The sequence below is a fragment of the Papio anubis genome, chromosome 10 (assembly GCF_008728515.1).
Source record: "Papio anubis isolate 15944 chromosome 10, Panubis1.0, whole genome shotgun sequence".
Taxonomy (NCBI): domain Eukaryota; kingdom Metazoa; phylum Chordata; class Mammalia; order Primates; family Cercopithecidae; genus Papio; species Papio anubis.
In genome coordinates this window covers 45,464,927-45,484,734 of record NC_044985.1, presented here as the reverse complement: position 1 = coordinate 45,484,734, position 19,808 = coordinate 45,464,927, and the positions used below count along the sequence as shown (strand labels likewise).

General features: G+C 36.6%; 2 protein-coding genes across 12 annotated transcripts in view; one reads left to right on the top strand and one right to left on the bottom strand.

The window, feature by feature from the left end:
• The window catches only part of SLC4A10 (solute carrier family 4 member 10), a 378,984-nt gene that overhangs the window by 177,072 nt on the left and 182,104 nt on the right, over positions 1-19,808 (bottom strand). For all 11 annotated transcript variants that reach the window (XM_017946583.2, XM_031651310.1, XM_031651311.1 and 8 more), the window contains one exon: positions 2,478-2,624. In XM_017946583.2, the coding sequence (XP_017802072.1) occupies positions 2,478-2,624 (147 nt within the window). The remainder of the gene's footprint in view (positions 1-2,477; positions 2,625-19,808) is intronic.
• Positions 3,891-4,558, top strand: LOC101022143 (60S ribosomal protein L29-like). The gene has a single exon (XM_009182325.4). It carries the CDS (start codon positions 3,941-3,943, stop codon positions 4,418-4,420), a length of 480 nt encoding a protein of 159 aa, XP_009180589.2. The 5' UTR covers positions 3,891-3,940; the 3' UTR covers positions 4,421-4,558.

The window sequence follows — 19,808 nt, the reverse complement described above, 5'->3', positions numbered from 1 at the left end:
ACCTGCTGCCATCCACGTAAGATGTGACTAGCTCCTCCTTGCTTTCTGCTATGATTGTGAGGCTTCCCCAGCCATGTGGAACTATAAGTCCAATTTAACCTCTTTCTTTTGTAAATTGCCTAGTCTCAGGTATGTTTTTATCAGCAGCCTGAAAACATACTAATATAGTAAATTGATACCAGTAGAGTGGGGTGCTGCTGAAAAGATACCTGAAAATGTGGAAGTGACTTTGGAACTGGGTAACAGGCAGAAGTTGGAACAGTTTGGAGGGGTCAGAAGAAGACAGGAAAATGTGGGAAAGTTTGGAACTTCTTAGTGACTTGTTGACTGGCTTTGATGAAAAGCTTGATAGTGATATGAACAATAAGGTCCAGGCAGTCTCAGGTGGTCTCAGGTGAAGATGAGGAACTTGTTGGGAATTGGAGCAAAGGTGACTCCTGTTATATGTTTTAGCAAAGAGACTGGTGGTGTTTTACCCCTGCCCTAGAGACTTGTGAAACTTTGAACTTGAGAGAGATGATTTAGGGTATCTGGCAGAAGAAATTTCTAAGCAGCAAAGCATTCAAGAAGTGACTTGGGTGCTGTTAAAGGCATTCAGTTTTATAAGGGAAGCAGAGGCTAAAAATTCAGAAAATTTGCAGCCTGACAATGCAATAGAAAAGAAAATTCCATTTTCTGAGGAGAAATTCAAGCCAAATGCAGAAATTTGCATAAGTAATGAGGACTCAAATGTTAATACCCAAGACAAGGAGGAAAATGTCTCCAGGGCATGTCAAAGGTCTTTATGGCAGCCCCTCCCATCATAGACCCAGAGGCCCAGGAAGAATAAGTGGTTTTCTCAGTCAGGCACAGGGTACTCATGCTGTGTGCAGCCTAGGGACTTGGTGTCCTGCATTTCAGCTGCTCCAGCCATGGCTGAAAGGGACAAATGTAGAGCTCCTGCTGTGGCTTCAGAGGGTGCAAGCCTCAAGCCTTGGCAGCTTCCATATGGTGTTGAGCCTGTGGGTGCACAGAAGTCAAGAACTGGGGTTTGGGAACCTCCACCTAGATGCATGGAAATGCCTGGATGCCCAGGCAGAAATTTGCTTCAGGGGCAGGGCCCTCATGGAGAATCTCTTCTAGGGCAGTGCAGAAGGGAAATGTGGTGTTACAGCCCCCACACAGAGTCCCTACTGGGACACCACCTAGTGGAGCTGTGAGAAAAGGGCCACTGTCCTCCAGACTCCAGAATGGAAGATCCACTGACAGCTTGAATAGTGTGCCTGGAAAAGTGACAGACACTCAACATCAGCCCATGAAAGCAGCCAGGAGGGGGGGCTATATCCTGCAAAGCCACGAGGGCGGAGCTGCCCAAGACCATGAGGACCCACTTCTTTCATCATCATGACCTGTATGTGAGACATGGAGTCAAAGGAGATCATCCTGGAGCTTTAAGATTTGATTGCCTTGCTGGATTTTGGACTTGCATGGGGCCTGTAGCCCCTTTGTTTTGCTAATATCTCCCATTTGAAATGTTTGTATTTATCCAATGCCTTTACCTCAGTTGTATCTAGGAAGTAACTAGCTTGCTTTTGATTTTACACGCTCACAGATGGAAGGGACTTGCCTTATCTCAGATGATACTTTGGACTATGGACTTATGAGTTAATGCTGAAACAAGTTAAGACCTTGGAGGACTGTTGGGAAGGCATGATTGGTTTTGAAATGTGAGGACATGATATTTGAGAAGGGCCAAGGGTAGAATGATATGGTTTGGCTGTGTCCTCACTCAAATCTCATCTTGAATTTCCACATGTTGTGGGAGGGACCCAGCGGGAGTTAACTGAATAATGAGGGCAGGTCTTTCCTGTGCTGTTCTTGTGATAGTGAGTAAGTCTCATGAGATCTGATAGTTATTATAAGGTGGAGTTTTCCTACACAAGCTCTCTTTGCCTGCTGCCATCCACGTAAGATGTGACTTGCTTCTCCTTGCCTTCCACCATGATTGTGAGGTTTCCCTAGCCACGTGGTACTGTAAGTCCAATTAAACCTCTTTTGTGTTTTTTTTTGTAAATTGTCTAGTCTGGGTATGTCTTTATCAGCAGCGTGAAAATGAACTAATATAACATCCTAAGACTGAAAGTTGGGCACCATCAGTAAAAGTGCAAATGGGAACTAAATTAAGGCATTTTCCCCTGGATTTTCAAACCACTTTGAGTAATGATGATTACTTGTACAAATTAACAAGAGTTTTTGAGCTTTACTCAGTTGTATTTCCTATATCATAAATCTTCATTAATACTCAGCTTCTCAAAGCAAATATATAAGAGAAAAACAAAGATCAAGCTTTATCTCTCCCACTTCTCTCCAACCTGCCCAACATACTTTAAAAAAGTATAAACAATTTTATGAGTATAAGGTATTACTCCTAATCATAATTGTATCAGCAAGTATATTACAATAATTAATTTAATAAAAACAAGGAGAAGGATTCTTACCAAAAGAAGGTGACTCCCTTCCATCGTCTAATCCTGAATCTCTCTCTCTGTCTCTCTTTCTGTGTTTATGACCACGATGTCTGTGACGTCGATGGCTTTTTCTTCCTCCCAAGGGCACATGTACTCCAATAAATAGTGTTCGATGACCTTCATATGGAAGCAAACACAAAAATTAAACTCTAAATTATTCCAGGGCACAGTATGATGATTTACATGTTAATGGAGACTCAATTTAATTTAATTCAGCAAGTCATTTTTGATGTTTGTGATACATAAAGCTTGGAGCTTGGCGCTGTCTTTTGGCATTTTACTTAAATAAGTGTACCATAGCTCTATCACAAACATGTATAACACTAATTATTTGGTTAAATATTTTGTAATCATCACTGTCTTTATAATCTCTATGTATCTATTCCCCATGCTTAATTATACTCTTCTCATTAGAAACAAAAAAATTGTTTTATCTTCTCTCTACCTTCAGACAATTGTGTTATCTCATCAATTCCCTTCCCTTCACAATTAAGTGTTTTTTAAAAATCACTATCTCTAATAAAACAGGTTTCACTAAGGTCTACGTTAATGCCAAATCCCACAGAGGTTTTTCTGTTCTTCTATTTCTATATGTTACACTTGATATTGGCCACTTATTATACTTAATAAAAGTCCCAAGGCACAAGACTTGTGACTCTGGCATATTGTTATAATTGTTCAATTTTATTATTAGCTATTGTTAATCTCTTACTGTGCCTAATTTATGAATTAAATTTTATCACAGGTATGTATGTGTAGGAAAAAACCAGTATACATAGGGTTCAGTACTATCTGAGGTTTCGGGCATCTTTTGGGGGTCTTAGAATGTATTCCCTACAGATAAAGTGGGACTACTGGAAAAAGAAATGAGCTATCAACCACAAAAAAAAAAAGACATGAAAGGATGATTAATGCATATTGCTAAGTGAAAGAAGTTTTAAAAGCTACATACTATATTATTACAACTATATGACATTCTGGAAAAGCTAAAACTATAGAGACAGTAAAAATATCAGCAGTTGTCAGGGCATCAGGGAGAAGGTATAGGGATGAACAAGTGGAGCACAGGGCATTTTTAGAGAAGTTAAACCATCCTTGATACTGTAATGGTAGATACATGTCATTAAACATTTGTCCAAACCAATAGAACTGTATAACACAGAATGAACCCTAATGTAAACCATGGACTTTGGTTGATAATAACCTATTAATGTTGGTTTATCAATTGTAACAAATGTACTGATCTAATGTAAAATGTTAATAAGAGGAGAAATTGTGTGCAGCAGAAATTGTGTGCAGCAGAAATATATGGGAACTGTCTGAACGGTCTGTGCAATTTTTTTATAAACTTAAAATTGATCTAAAAGGTAAAGCCTGAGCCCCTTTCTCTTTCGGTTCTAGGCGCTTCGGGAGCCGCGGCTAAAGGTGCAGACATGGCCAAGTCCAAGAACCACACCACACACAACCAGTCCCGAAAATGGCACAGAAATGGTATCAAGAAACCCCGATCCCAAAGATACGAATCTCTTAAGGGGGTGGACCCCAAGTTCCTGAGGAACATGCGCTTTGCCAAGAAGCACAACAAGAAGGGCATAAAGAAGATGCAGGCCAACAATGCCAAGGCCATGAGTGCACGTGCCGAGGCTGTCAAGGCCCTCGTAAAGCCCAAGGAGGTTAAGCCCAAGATCCCAAAGGGTGTCAGCCGCAAGCTTGATCGACTTGCCTACACTGCCCACCCCAAGCTTGGGAAGCGTGCTCGTGCTCGCATTGCCAAGGGGCTCCGGCTGTGCTGGCCAAAGGCCAAGGCCAAGGCCAAGGCCAAGGATCAAATCAAGGCCCAGGCTGCAGCTCCAGCTTCAATTCCAGCTCAGGCTCCCAAAGGTGCCCAGGCCACTACAAAGGCTACAGAGTAGGTATCTCTGTCTGCCAACGTGAGGACAGAAGGACTGGTGCGACCCCCCACCCCCACCTCTGGGCTGCCATCTGCATGGGGCTGGGGTCCTCCTGTGCTATTTGTACAAATAAACCTGAGGCAGGAAAAAAAAAAAAAAGGTAAAGCCTATCCAAGAAAGCTAACATTCATAGCTATTCATAGCACTAGTAGCTACAGAAAAATTTACTTTATGAGGAAACGAAAGTACAAGCAAACAAAGGGAATATTTGTATCACCAAGTAGATTATATATAGGAGAGTGTTGTATTAGGGAAAAAACCTCTAAAGAAAACATTAAATTACTAGGTTAAAAAAAACTTACTTTCTTAAGTGCCAAAGTATACAAAATATTACAATGGCAATACTATGGATGAAGGCTTATGTCCCCCTGACGTTTATATTTTATAGTTTATATTTTAAATGTGACTGTATTTAGAGATAGGGCCTTTATAGAGGTAATTAAGGTTAAATGAGGCCATACGAGTGGGGCTGGATCCATCCAATTAGTGTTCTTAAAAGAAGAAACACCAAAGAGCTACCTCTCTTGCTCTCTCTCCAAGCACACAAGGAGGTAACACAATGATGCAAGGAGATGGTAACCACCTATAAGCCAAGAGAAATCTTCAGAATGAGACCTGCCTGGCTAGCCTTCTTGATCTTAGGTGTCCTAGCCTCCAGAATTGTGAGAAAATTTATTTCTGTAGTTCAAGCTGCCCAGCCTGTGGTATTTTTTTCTGGCAGCCCCAGTCAACTAATACAGCAAGGAAGGCCTAAAACAAAGCCTTACAATAATAAGTTTCAGAAGACATGTAATTGAAATTGTAAGATTTCTAAAATATTCAATGTATAACACTTAGGCTGATAGTGTTTCTTTGAAAGGGATAACTGAATTTTATTAAAATAAATTTGCCTACTTTAGTGGATATATTTGTACTTAAATTACATGATTTTTTCAATAAAACACAAAAAAGAAAATATTTATTTTTTACACACAGGGTTAAATTACCTCCAAATTCTAGAAGGATTGGAGGTGAGATTGGCATGAAACTATAGAATTAGTTACTCCTCTATTGCTGGAAAAAATCCGATATTATATATATTTTAATAATGGATGTAAATCCTTTATAATCCTAAAAATAATTATAGATCAATCCTCTGGCAAACTGAAAGCTGAAAAATAGTTTGTATATTCAGGTTTTTGTCCTTTATGGATTCATGCAGGCAAGTGAAAAATTATAATTGGTTCGAGTAAATATAGACAATTAAAATGCACAAAAAGCCCTTTACCAATAAGGCTCAATTTTGGAAAAAGGAAATAAAGGGAAGTGAATTAATGTATATATATGTGTCTGGTCCTATTTATTATTTTATTGACCACAATATTAAGTTATATTATGTGAGAAACAATATTCATTAAAAGCATGATTTCTGAGATTGAGTCAAATGCTTACATTCATATCTAGTCTGTGTCACTTATATTTATGCAACCTTTAAAAAAAGTACTTTATCTTTCATTTTATCTATAAAATGAAAATATTAGTAGCTATATCATTCAGAAAGTTTTTTTTTTATCATTCACGAAACAAAAGGTTCAAAAAAGTTAAGTTACATTTTAAGTCCCACAGCTAATGAACAAAACTACTTTCTCTTCCTTTCGAGTTTAAAACATGTCAACAGAGCACAGAGAATTTGGGGAAGTAATAAGTTGCCACCTCTTAACTGTTGAAGAAAGTATCGAAAGTGTAGGTGGCAATGTTAGCATCAGCTGGGGAGAATACTGTCTTCTCTCCTGTAATTCCTTTTTGGTTAAAGCTTTCTTTGTTTGAAGTAGAGATGCTACCTGTCAAAATTAGTACTACCTGTGTGATGGCATATTGCACAGTCCCAACTACAGCTAAAGTGAGGTGCCAGGGGTTGGAGAAAACAGCAGACAGTGTAATTTTGAAATAGAATGATAAGAGAAATAGTAAAGAACAAAAAATATTAAGAGAGAAGCTGGGCAAAAAAGATGAAGAGGTAAGTAGGATATGAAGAGACAGAAATGATAAAAAGAGCAAAATTAAAAAAGGAGAAAAAATACAAATAAAGAAGAAACAAGTAGAAAATTATATGAGAATAAGAAAATGGCCTCAGGAAATATGGTAACAATGATTACAGGTGACACCATTTCTATATTATCAGATAAATCAAGAGAAAAGACAGTACATTTCATTAGTTTTGTAACACATTTAATACATGTAAAGTTACAAGCTGGTGAAAATTACCTTTGTTCTCTCCCAACTGCTGAAATCCTTCTAGTGAGCTAAAAATCAATTTTCTAAGTGTTCCCCTTACTTTCCTAGCTCAAACATAAACCTGTCTTTCTCTGGAGGAAAATGCCTCCCCTACAATCTCTCAGTGATGGCTGCTTCTCTCCCACAGTTCTTATGCAAGATGGAAAGGTGTCAGTCTTGTCCCTGTGACCTCCGGCTGGGTGAGTGGAATAAGCAAAGTGGCATTTCTTTGCTCCATTCTGACATTTTCAGACCATTTCCCCATATCCTTCCTGACATCCTTCAGATTTAAATCTCATGGTCGACATTACTCACTACATACTTTGCCTCATGGTTGCTGTTATCCACTAAGGTCCAGGTAATTCCCACTCAACCATTGGAGTTCTTTGTATACTGTCATTCTCTTTAGTACTGACTTAATTTGTAAGATTTGAAACACATATAGATGATTCTTGTGATATTCTGGCCTTTCAGTTCCTTAAACTTTAATCTTCCAGTGATATTTCATCCTAGGCTTTTCATTGGCAATAATTACAACTCCTCCATATAAGCAAGGCAGGTATCTTTGATTTGTCCACTGATATATCCCAAATACCTAGAACAATGCTTAACAGTTTTTGGTGCTCAATAAATATCCATTGAAGAAATAGTTCTTTTACATAGAAAGGATGATTTTCAAGTATAATAGATAGATAGTAGACCTAATAATGCATTATGCTACTAAACACTTTATGAAAGGAATGGAAACAAGCTAATAGCCACAATTTTATAGCAACAGTACTCTAAAACTGCTAAAATTCATGATTGTGGAACTATGGAGAAAACGTTTTCATGCTTCTGCATGGTTAGGGACTTATAAAGCAAGACAGACTGAAATCTGGATTAAATGTGCACTGAATAGACAGAGACCTTCAGAGATATGCAGACATTTATTTTCTACAGCTCTGTGTTCACATTTCAAAGGAGAACAAAATCCTACAGCTACTGGTTTACATTTCAAAGGGTTTAAACTGGGACCTTCTCATTCTCTCCCCTGAAGATTTGCTTATTTTATATAAGGGAGATAAGGTTTCTCTTCCTCTTCCAGAAAAGAAGACAGGAGAAGACCATTTACTATATAAAGAGTTTATACAGTAATTCCTATATAAAGAGTTTATATAGTAATTCCTATGTAAATTCCCAGATTCGTAATTTCAGGGCTCCCCTCCTGTGTACGTAACTGTGTGCCTTCTTTCCAAGGTGGTTATTGCCATAAGCAATAATAATTTTCTGTCTTGATCCAAAAATCTCATTTGCTTTCAGGAAAAAATAAACAAACATAGATATTAAAGACTTACTAATAGATTTAGGAGATTTTCTACAAAGATTACATGAGCTAATGTAATAAATATAAAATATGAAAGATGATGCCTGTTACATGGTAGACAATAATACATATTAGTTCCCTTTTCCATTCACAGTGCTAGTGACTTAGAGGAAGGAATAAGAAGACAGAATGAGGCCTGGCGCGGTGGCTCAAGCCTGTAATCCCAGCACTTTGGGAGGCCGAGACGGGCAGATCACGAGGTCAGGAGATCGAGACCATCCTGGCTAACACGGTGAAACCCCGTCTCTACTAAAAAATACAAAAAACTAGCCGGGCGAGGTGGCGGGCGCCTGTAGTCCCAGCTACTTGGCAGGCTGAGGCAGGAGAATGGCGTAAGCCCGGGAGGCGGAGCTTGCAGTGAGCTGAGATCCGGCCACTGCACTCCAGCCTGGGCGACAGAGCGAGACTCCGTCTCAAAAAAAAAAGAAAAAAGACAGAATGATATTTTCCTGTCCCATTTCATTTGCTTCCTGTTTCTCTCTATATTACCATCTTTTCTAAATCCTAACATTATAACACTGGCCTAAAGAACTAGAGAATCCCCTCAGGTCCTGTAAAGAATAGTAAAGAAATAACATTTCAGATTAATATTACCATCAATTTTTCCAATATCCATAATTGAATTTTTTACCCTGATAGCTATCAGTTGAGAAGGCAAAAAATTCGAGAAATTTAATGATAGATATCATTGTTCTAAAATGACTTGACAATTATTAATCCCAATCTGATTTACTTTTCAAGAATATATAAAGAATAATTTTTATTTTATAAATAAAGCCCAAAAAATTAATTAAAGGAAGACATTTCTTAAATTAATAAAATAGTCAACAAAATTAACTTTATATAATGCTAAAATCCAAAATTTAATAAAAATACAAAACCATTTAGATATGAATATGTTTTGAAAACATTAGTGAGCATGGAACAGTATCATTAAAATATAAGATTTTTTTAGATAAGCAGAGAATGCTAGAATTTATTCAGAATTTATCTGCAGTTAGTACCATTTCCGTAATTCAGGCTCAGAACTAAAAATAAGTTGATTCTTTTCTTTTGTCTTGTAAAACCTTATCTAGAATGCCTTCTTCAACTAACACTTAACCAAAACAGTTAACCAAAACTTTTGCCTATAGAATCTCTGTTAGAAAGCCTGTATAGGCCTTCCAAAGGCCTATACAGAATTCATAATGAATTCTGAGAAAAATAAATGCAGGTAGAACACAGCTATTGATATGGAAAAGTCACAGAAAAATGTCAAGGTCTTTTCTCTCTTTAACTTAAAGATACATATGTCAATTCAGACAAAATAGAGTTTCATCATTAAGAAAATCAAAGGTTTGTATATATTATTTTCTGAGCACAAATGTTGCTAACAAATCCCAGATGTTTGACACTTCAGTTGTGTGTATATTATTATGTTCAACAGACTCAGAATTATTGAATATTTTAATTATATAATAAAGACCAGTATTGAAATGATTCTTGATGTGACTATGGTCACAGTATACTGAATGTTTACAAAATGCAGTGAGGAAAGAGATACATTTGGAAACTGATTAATAATGTTGTTGATAAACTATTCTCCTTCATTTAGCTGGGAGGGAAGGGGTCAAGGTATCTACTCTTGAAGAGAACGGTATGTCTTTTGTTTTTGTTTTTTACATGAAATGAATATAACACAGCTGTTGCATAATGATTGAGTTGCTACAGAAATTTAGATGTGTCAATCATATGAAAAGGTCAAGTACATTAAGCTGAATAAGCATATAATCTTTAATTCCATGGAGACTCTAACAAAGTCAGAAAACACAAGTCATCATTGATCATAATACATCAAAGCACTCGAAGTCCAATGGAAAATTTCTACTAAGGGAGAGTAACAGAGAAACAAAGAGACTGAGAGGATGGGAATGAGTGTGCATTTATAGCAAAGAGGTATTATTAGGCTACTGCAACATTGTTCTTTGTGTTGTTTTGCTAAAAGAAAAGACAGTGTTAAACTAGTGCTGGTCATAGTCACTTGACCCTGGGAAGGTATTTGTAATCATTATAAAACAAAAGGCTTCACGTCTATGACTATTCTAGATATAAATTAGAAATCTTGAAAGTCCTAAAGTTGCTCATCAAAAGGGCCACTAACTGAGATTTACTAGTTTAGAAGGTACTGTGGTACATTTTCAAAAATACTGTTTCTTACAAGTTTATAACACTGTCTTGAGCAAAATATAGCAACTAAATTAACTTGGTATCTTGAGATAGTGTTCATTTTTAATCTTGACACATAATAAGCATTAAATGTATCTTGAATAAGTGAATGAAACCTAATATGTGTTTTCTTAAAAAAAATGACATGAGAACTCCCAATTTTGGTATATTATAAAACAGCTTAATCCTGGAAATTTACACACTTAGAGAGCCAGGAGTGCAAATCAGTAAAAAAAAAAAAAAGTGGCTAATGAATCAAGCCCAGCAATGAAAACAGCAGCAAATAATACAAATTAAAAATACACATTAAAAGCATTAAACAATACCAACATGTAATGAAGCAAATGTTACTGTGTGGTACTAGCCATTAAATGCTGTGGGAGTTCACAATAGAGTAAAATCAAGGATAACCTGGGCAATCAGTGAAAATTTCATGGAGGATGTAGGACTTGAGTTGCTCTTAAACAATAAACAGGTTTTACATCAGCAGAGGAATGAAAAGTTTAGAAAAAGGAGATAATGTGAGCAAAAATAGAAGAGCAATTGAGGGGATAATGTGAAATTCGTATTAGAGCAGGGAAGAAAAGGCGAGATGAGATAGAGCATACATTTTTATAATCAGCAAAGCTTGCAATTTCACTATTATTTTAAAACATTTATTTTAAAACATTTTGTTGTTTTAATTTGCAAGGAAGAGAGAGAAAATAGATCAACATATGTCCTGAGATCCTTAAAAAATGAATGCAAAAGAGAAAGTGGTACTTCCTTACGTCCCCAATCTCATCTTAATTAAATTATAAATTCTGAACAGCCCTGTCACTTTGCTTCAGGGAAATAGGTTAGGAAATGAACAAAAAATGTAAAACTAAAATTTTCCAGATTTAGTTTTGTATTATATTAATTTAAAAGACATGTGCACATGTAGAAAGTAGCTCATTCTGAAAATTACAGTAATTAAGAACAGAAAGGCTTGCCTGGAAAAACTGAGGAGTTGCTGAGGAGAAAAACAGATTTCCATGAGGAAAGTTTATGAAATTCAACTGTGAAACAATTAAAATATCTGAAAGCGAAGATAAAAACACTTGGCATTTCTGTATAGATGTTTACAAATGAAAAATACATAGATAATGTGGTAGATTATTTTTAAATGGTCACAATATTTTAGCAGCTTCTTCCATCAAGAGTTGGAATATATTCCTCCAACCCTTGAATCTGGATCAATGGGGCATTAGCAGATGTGACACAAACAGAGGTTTGAAGAGTTCTTATGCATAGCTTCTTACCCGCTGTTGCTTCTGGAACTTATACCACCATGTAAACACGCTCAGCCTAGCCGGCTCGATGATCAGAGACCATGGAGAGAGAAGCCCTAGCTGGCGGTCATCCGGCTGAGGACTTCACAAACCAGCCAGCCTCAGTTGTGAAATCATCAGCTGATTGTAGAAGCAGGCGCCAGCTGACTCACATTAGAAGAACTAACTAGCTGAGTCCAGCTCAAATTCACAACCTACAGAATTATGACCTAAATAAAATTGTTGCTGTTTGAAGCCACTGAGTTTGGAAATGGATTGTGACACAGCAATAGCTGAGTGCTAAAATTTATTTGGAAGAAAAAATTAAAAATTATAAAAGACAGATGGACAGGATATAAAATACAAAACTGAAAGTACCAGGAAAGTGATTCAAAATGGAAAATAATGGGAAGATGTTGACTTATGACCAATATCTCAATGGGCAGGCAAATTAAGAATCAGGAATCAAAAAGTATTGATACTATATTGTGATCAATGTTGATAGGAACAACAAACTATGTGTAAGAACCTGCATAAAGGTACAAGCTGAGGATACTAGAGAAGGCAAACAAAACCCGAGGCAGAATATAAATAAATGCCGATTCATTTGGCACTTAAGATAGCTATAAGAGTTTAGAGTTTAAAAAAAGAAACTAGCCTTTATAGAAAATCTACAATGTACCATCTACTATGCTATCTGTTTTATTTATATTTTCTCATTTAATCTTCACAAAATCCCTGCAAACTGTGGATGATTTTCCCCAACTTACAAATAATGAAATTGAGGTTCAAAAAAGTAACTTGCCGATAGATAGGTTCTAGAGATCTACTATACAGCATAGTGCCTATAGCTAACAATATTGTATTGTATACTTAAAATCTTCCAAGAAGGTGAATCTTATGTTGTATTCTTAACACACACACACACACACACACACACACACACACACACAAAATAACAACAACAATAATAATAAAGGCATTAGGAAGTTTTGGGAGGTGATAGATATATCTGTGGCTTTGAGGCTAGTAATGATCTCATGGGTGTATATTCCAAACTCATTGAGTTGTATACATTAAATATGTACAGATTTTTACATGTCAATCATCCCTCAAGTTAAAAAACAAAGAGCAATTCCCCCAAAGCCATACAATCAGAGACTGAATCAAAGTTCAAAATCAGATCTACCAAATCTAAATTTATCACTTATAACTGCCAGTATACATTCTTAACACCTTTTGCTTCCTTATAAAACTTTTCGAAATTTCAATTTAATAAAATTATACAACCAAGTGTATAGTGCCTATGATAGGCTGTAGCATGGTCTGTCTAACTATGTTTACATTCTCAGTACCTGGCATATTAACAGCTCAATAAGTGTTTTTTGAATAAATAAATGAATGACACCAAATCTAAAGCCTTTTCCACAGCATTTTAAGCTGGAGTAAGCAGAAATAGTCAAAAACAGAGGAGAGAAGTCTGTAAGGAAGACAAGATATGTATTGGCAGGTACAGAAAAACAGCATGCTTTGTGAAGGGAGGCACAAGAACACAGAGGGCCCAGGGACATATATTAACATACTTCATCTGTTTTAGTCAGGAAGTTAAAAAAAATATACCTCCTTCAATGTTCATTTCAATAAAAATTGACTTATATTGACACAATTTAAACTGTATTTCTCATTTTTCAATGATTTTTTTTACAGGACACTTTTGATGAAAACTATGGCTTACACTCTACCATAGATAACCTGGCAGCAGTGGTATGCTAGAGCTGGCTTACCACAGCTCACCTGTGCCAGTTACGTGCATCTCTTCCTAACTTTATGTTCAGTGAAAACACCTCAGTGGTATAAAATTGGCCATAGAGAAAATATTTAACCACAGATATTGGCAAATGCTACAATTAAGGCTATTGAGGAGGCAAGGGGGAAGAGCAGGAGGATTATTAGAACGTTGCTGCCTCATGCCTGGTGTGAACATAGAGACGAAACAACCTAATATTCCTTTTCTTGTTGACAATGTTGTATACCCAATTTACCTTAATTAGGCTAGTATATTAGACTTTTTCATATATCCATCTTCTTCAGTGTGTCTACCTTATGTATATTCAATACAGAAGGGCCACAGGACATATCTGGGGCACTTGAGTTATACCCATGTGAACTCTTATAGCACTTATACGTGGAAATATATCTATCACATCCCAAAGCTTCCTAATGCCTTTACTATTATTATTATTATTTGTATGTGCGTGGTAAGAATATAACATAAGATTCACCCTCTTGGAATACTTTAAGTATACAATACAGTATTGTTAGCTATAGGCACTATGCTGTATAGTAGATCTCTAGAACCTATTTATTGGCAAGTTACTTTTTCGAACCTCAATTTCTTTATTTGTAAGTTGGGGAAAATAGTCTACAGTTTACAGGAATTTTGTGAATTCAAAAAAGCTGAGGACAGAAGACCACTAGAGTTGGCAATAAATAGCACTACTTTAATATTTAGGATTCATATTTATAAACCCTAAGAGAAAATTAGTGCAGTAGCATGAGAAAAATAGGCCACTCACATATAAACAATGTTTCAATTTCATAAACATGACCTTTGTTTTCATGAACAATATTATTAACTTTATTGATGCTGATAGTTTTGGATTAATCACTGTGATGTCATAAAATATTTTTAATGCTATATCGTCCTCTAAGTCAATCATGGCAATTATCATTACAGGAAACAAATTGAATTATGCAACAGAAAAACAGGCATAATCTTATATAATTTAGCTCAAAATTAGAAATCATTTTGCTAATAAGGCTGCCATATTTTTGTATTACAAATGTACCTGAGGCATTTAGAAGCAGTTTGAAAGTGGCAAAAAAGAATATTCATAATCTTCCTGCCCCAGAGACCAGACAAAAGCTTATTGTACCAGCAGGAAATTAAAATTTTACTTTCTGCTAATAATGATTTCAATCATTTTGGTTTCTTTTATTATCTTCCCACCTGAAACGCTTTAAGAAGAGAGAGAGAAGGGAAGAAAACATATTTTTCACCATGCTTTCAGCAGTTGTAACACACTGTGGGCACTAGGAATGACTAGGTAGTGAGGAAGAGGGAAGATAGAATGGGGAGGCAAACATGTAGAACTAGAGAGTAGAATGATGGCCACTAGGGGCTGGGGCACTTGGTGGGCTGAGGAAGGGGCTGGGGTAATGCTAGTCAAAGGATATAAAATTCTAGTTTGACAGCAGAAATAAGTTCAAGAGATCTATTGTATAGCATAGTGACAATAGTTAATAACATATTGTATTCCTGAAAAATAGTGAGAGTGGATAAGTATTCTCACTACAAAAATAATAACTATGTAAAGTAAGGCATATGTTTATTAGCCAAATTTAAGTATTCTACAATGCATATATATATATATATTTCAAAGCATCATGTTGTATACAATAAATACATAAAATTTTATCTGTCAATTTAAACAAATAATATAATTTCTAAAAAACAATGAGGAAGCAAAAAGTTTACTTGGAGAAAATATAAAAGAGAACACTCAAAATAGTAATCTCAGAATACTGATATTCCAAAATGTAATTAATTCTATTAGGGTTGCAATGATTCTGGTACTGCTAAGATTATGGGTATTATCCCCCAAACCAAGAACATCATCACTTTCAATTATTATTTAATATTTATTCATTATTATCAGAATTTATGTCAATTGCTATTTTAAATTTAAACATTTATGTGCAAAGTGGCCACAGTAATTTATTTTTCCCAATGGGTTCTAAAGCTCAGTCACCCTATTGGCAGCACCAGTATCTAAACCTCCTTGGAGAATGAAGAATGTGAAATGGAAATTTGGCTCAGTGCCCTCCGTGTTTGGCTCAGTACCCTATTAGCAGTGAATTAATATTGGTGAGTGCTAATAATTTCTTGAGACATGTCCTAATTGACTGGTAGCTACACCTGTTCATATTGTGAGAGGACTTTATAGAAAGGAGATAACCTGTGAAGGCTATGTACTGTATGCAGCTGAGGAGTTTTAAGCTATAGTTCTAGGAGGAAGACAGCTGAAATAGAGATTTAAGAATTCTAAGTTGATCTCCTTCACAATGTCACCTTCATAGTACTACTCCCATACTATTAAACTCTTTAACTAAATAAGAACATCTTTAAGTCTCAGATGTCTAGAAAATTCAAAACAAAAATATAGTGTTAATATAAATCTATGTGGTTAATATTAAGAGACTTTGGTCATTTGTGGCTTGTCTTAAAAGTATTAAATAATTTTCAAGAAAAATAATGATTAAAGGAACAAGTTCTTGCTATAAAACTTCCTCTTAATATGTATAGGATTGTATTTAATGTAATGAAAACAAGTTTCTTTTCATCTATTTTTTTCTCTGAAATAGTGATTGGTTGAAAACATTATATATACATATGCACACAAATACACAGTTCTCCTTATCCACAGAAAACATGTCATATGTCACATTAAAGAGCAAATATTCCAAATAGTGAGTTATTATGCCTTTGAGAAGCAGAAAATGGTACTAAACAGAGTTTAGTTATAAGGAACTATGAAGGGAGATTAACAATATGAGTTCCTAACCTAGAGATGTAAAATGTTTAACTAAGACCCCCAAATTATGAAACTATACTTTTGTAAGATTTCTTAGCTATTTGTTACTATCCACATGCAAACACATGCCTTTAAGTACTTGTAAACTGTCAAATAAGCCATGATCAAATATAGGAAAATACTTTATATTTTTCAAATTTACCTGGAAATAAAATACATGGTAAAGCAGAGTGTAGATAATTACCCAGTTACCTCTCATTTCAAATAAACAAAATGTCAGAAATAAATTATATATCAAAATGAACTGATGTGAGTCACATACACAAATTATGTGAGACAATAAAATGATGAAACATGGAACATCTGAGAGTTAATTTTGGAACAAAAGTAAATTCTTTTTTTAATCTCCAACTTTTATTTTGAAGTTCAGACGTACAAGGGCATGATGTGCAGGTTTGTTGCATAGATAAATGTGTGCCATGGTGGTTTGCTGCACATATCAACCCATCACCTAGGTATTAAGCCCAGCATCCATCAGCTGTTCTTCCTGAAGTGCTCCCTCCTCCCACCTCCTACCCTCTAACAGGCTTCAGTGTGTGTTGTTTCCTCTCATGTGTTCATGTGTTCTCATTCAACTCCCACTTATAAGTGAGAATATGTGGTATTTGGTTTTCTGTTACTGCTTTAGTTTGCTGAGGGTAATGGCTTCCAGTTCCATCCAGGTCCCTGCAAAAGACATGATCTTGTTCCTTTTTATGGCTGCATAGTATTCCAGGGTATATATGTGCCACATTTTCTTTAGCCAGTCTATCACTGATGGGTATTTAAGTTGATGCCATGTCTTTGCTATTGTGAATAGCACTATAATGAACACATGCATGCATGTATCTTTATAATAGAATGATTTATATTCCTTTGGGTATATACACAACAATGGCATTGTTGGGTCAAATGGTATTTCTGCCTCTAGGTCTTTGAGGAATTGCCACACTGTCTTCCACAATGGTTGAACTAATTTACACTTCTACCAATAGTGTAAAGGAATCCTTTTTCTCCACAACCTCACCAGCATCTGTTGTTTCTTGACGTTTTAATAATAGCCATTCTGACTGGTGTGAGATGATATCTTATTGAAGTTTTGATTTGCATTTCTCTAATGATTAGTGATGTTGAGCTTTTTGTTTTTCCTATGTTGGCCGCTTGTATGTCTTCTTTTGAGAAGTGTCTACTTGTGTCTTTTGCCCACATAAAAGTAAATTCTATTATTTAAGACTTTAAAATAATTGTCTCTTATTTAGTTCTTATTCCTAGGATACCCATTGAAAAATAGAACAGTTTATTATAAGATGTGTCAAAGAAAGTTCAATAAAAGGCTGAAATTTACTATTGGCTGTATTTTCTGAAATGAAATATTCAGTATTAGTCCATCTGCACATTTGTCATCCTAAGATATCCAGTGTTTGACAGGCAAAACCTACAATTTCAAATGAACCCTGTGTAATTAATTAACTCCACTGGTTATTACTAATGGAGCACACCCTTAGAATTGCTCCACCAGTTGACATTGATCCTATATCAACACTACTAAGTTGCACAAAAATTAATCAACCAATAATATCAGAAAAAAAATGGTTCTTTCTTTTTCAAAGAAAAAACATTTGAAATAAGGAAATTGTAAGATTTTTATTTTGTGGTACAGCAGACAAGATAATTTAAAGTAAGAGAACAGGAGGCTATAATAAAAGTAGCCTCCAATGGGAGAGTGGCTTTCCTAATTATGGGGATAAATCTTAGTTCAATGGGAATTTTCTAACTCTAAAACTTTTGCGAAAACATTTGTAAAACTATTGTGATATGGGTACTAAATATCAAATTCCTTATTGCTTTATAATAGAATATTCTCACCTTTTAAAAAATTGTCATGAAAAAGTCAATAAATATGTACAAGTCTTCCTTGTGCCTTAGTTTCTTTATCTGTGAAATGGAGATAATAATGTCCTTATCTCATAGAGTGACTTCAAGGATTAATTCATTCTCTACAATTTGACCTACCTCATGTAATGATTTAAACGTTATATCCAGTCACATTTTATGCCCTGAGACACAATCCCAATGCTTTAGCCACATCATATTTGCCATTTCCAGAATATAACAGATCCTTCCTTCTTTGCCTTCTTAACACTTATTTATCATTCAAAGCCCACCTCTGTCTCTGTGAAGACAACATTGATTTCCAGAAGTAGAATCCACTTTCTAATTATATTGGCAATTTGTTATGTACAGTCATACATAATGACGTTTCAGTCAAATGATGGATCACATATAAAATAGTGGTACCATAAGACTATAATGAGGCTGAAAAATTCTTGTCACCTAGTGATATAGTAGGCTTTGTAACGTCACAGTGCAATTACTTTTATTTTTATAACCTTAGTGTTGCTTTTTTTTTTTTTTCCTCAAGATAACTGACTTGGGATGTCAGACATCAGTTTAGAGAAAGATCAAAGTTACAGCTGAATGGTCATGATCCAAATGGAAAGCTGAAGGGAGCCATGAGCTTTCAGAGAGCCCACAGGAAGAAACTGGGGTGCAGACAAGGAAAGTAGCAAAAGTCTGGCAGACACTGTCCCGTGAGGAACTCGGAGTCCCATGTAAAGGGTAGGTTGGGGTGCTTCTCTGCCCCTCACTCCTGTGACGAACTGCTGGCTGACAAATTGTCACAGAACCCCTCTGCCCTTGAAATCCCAGGCAATGCAGTTGGTGGCAATTTAGGAACTCTCTGGGGTGGGAGCCTCAAGTGGCCAGCTCGTGCTGGTGTTCCCACATTCCCCTCAGGCCCTAACTGAGAGAGCAGGTGCCACACTGGTTGTGCACTCGTTATGGGCCACTGCCCTGTCCAGGGAACCTCAGTCCTTGTGTTGCCACACTACCAGATCCCCTGCAAACATACCTCAGAACCCGTTCTGACTTTGGCAACCACAGGAGACTGGCGGGTCTCTGGGGAGCTGCAGGTTCCATGGAAATCTAGCCCTCAGTGCAGGCCGCTCCTATGGGAGGGCAGAGAACAGTCTGCCGAAGCCCCACTTTGGAAAAGGAAACACAGCCAATGGCTGAAGGGGGTGGCAGTGGTGGCTGGAAACAGACGAGGAGAGCGAGTCATCTCCTGCTCCCCTTATGCACTGTTGCAGATGCAGCAGAGGCTTTTCCTGCTGAGGGCTGATGTGAGTGCACTTGGAGACAGCCTTTCTAGCACTCTTCGTGGAAGCTACACCTCACTGAAAGTGAGCCAATGCCACCCAGGCATGCATGAAGGGTGGGACCTGTCTCCCCATCCCTACACGGAATGGCAGTGTCCCAGCAATGAAGGGCAGACAAGTTGAAGAGCTGTTTGCTCTGGGCCGTAGGAAGAGTCTCTGCCCTGAGCCCATTTTGGTGGTAGCCACCAGAGGGGCAATTCTGCAGACCTCAGTCACACTTTAGCCTGGGAGCCAAAGAACAATGTCTATGTGCTGAAGATCATGAACACTGTGACAGAGAAATGTGTGATAGGAAAACGGACCACATTCCTGCCTGCCCAGGATGAGGGACTAATGCAGCCCCCTGCCTCTACCACCAAGACCAGTTCACTCCAACACAAG

Excerpts from the sequence above, each read along its gene's own strand:
- LOC101022143 (XM_009182325.4), top strand. The coding sequence starts at position 3,941 with ATGGCCAAGTCCAAGAACCACACCACACACAACCAGTCCCGAAAATGG.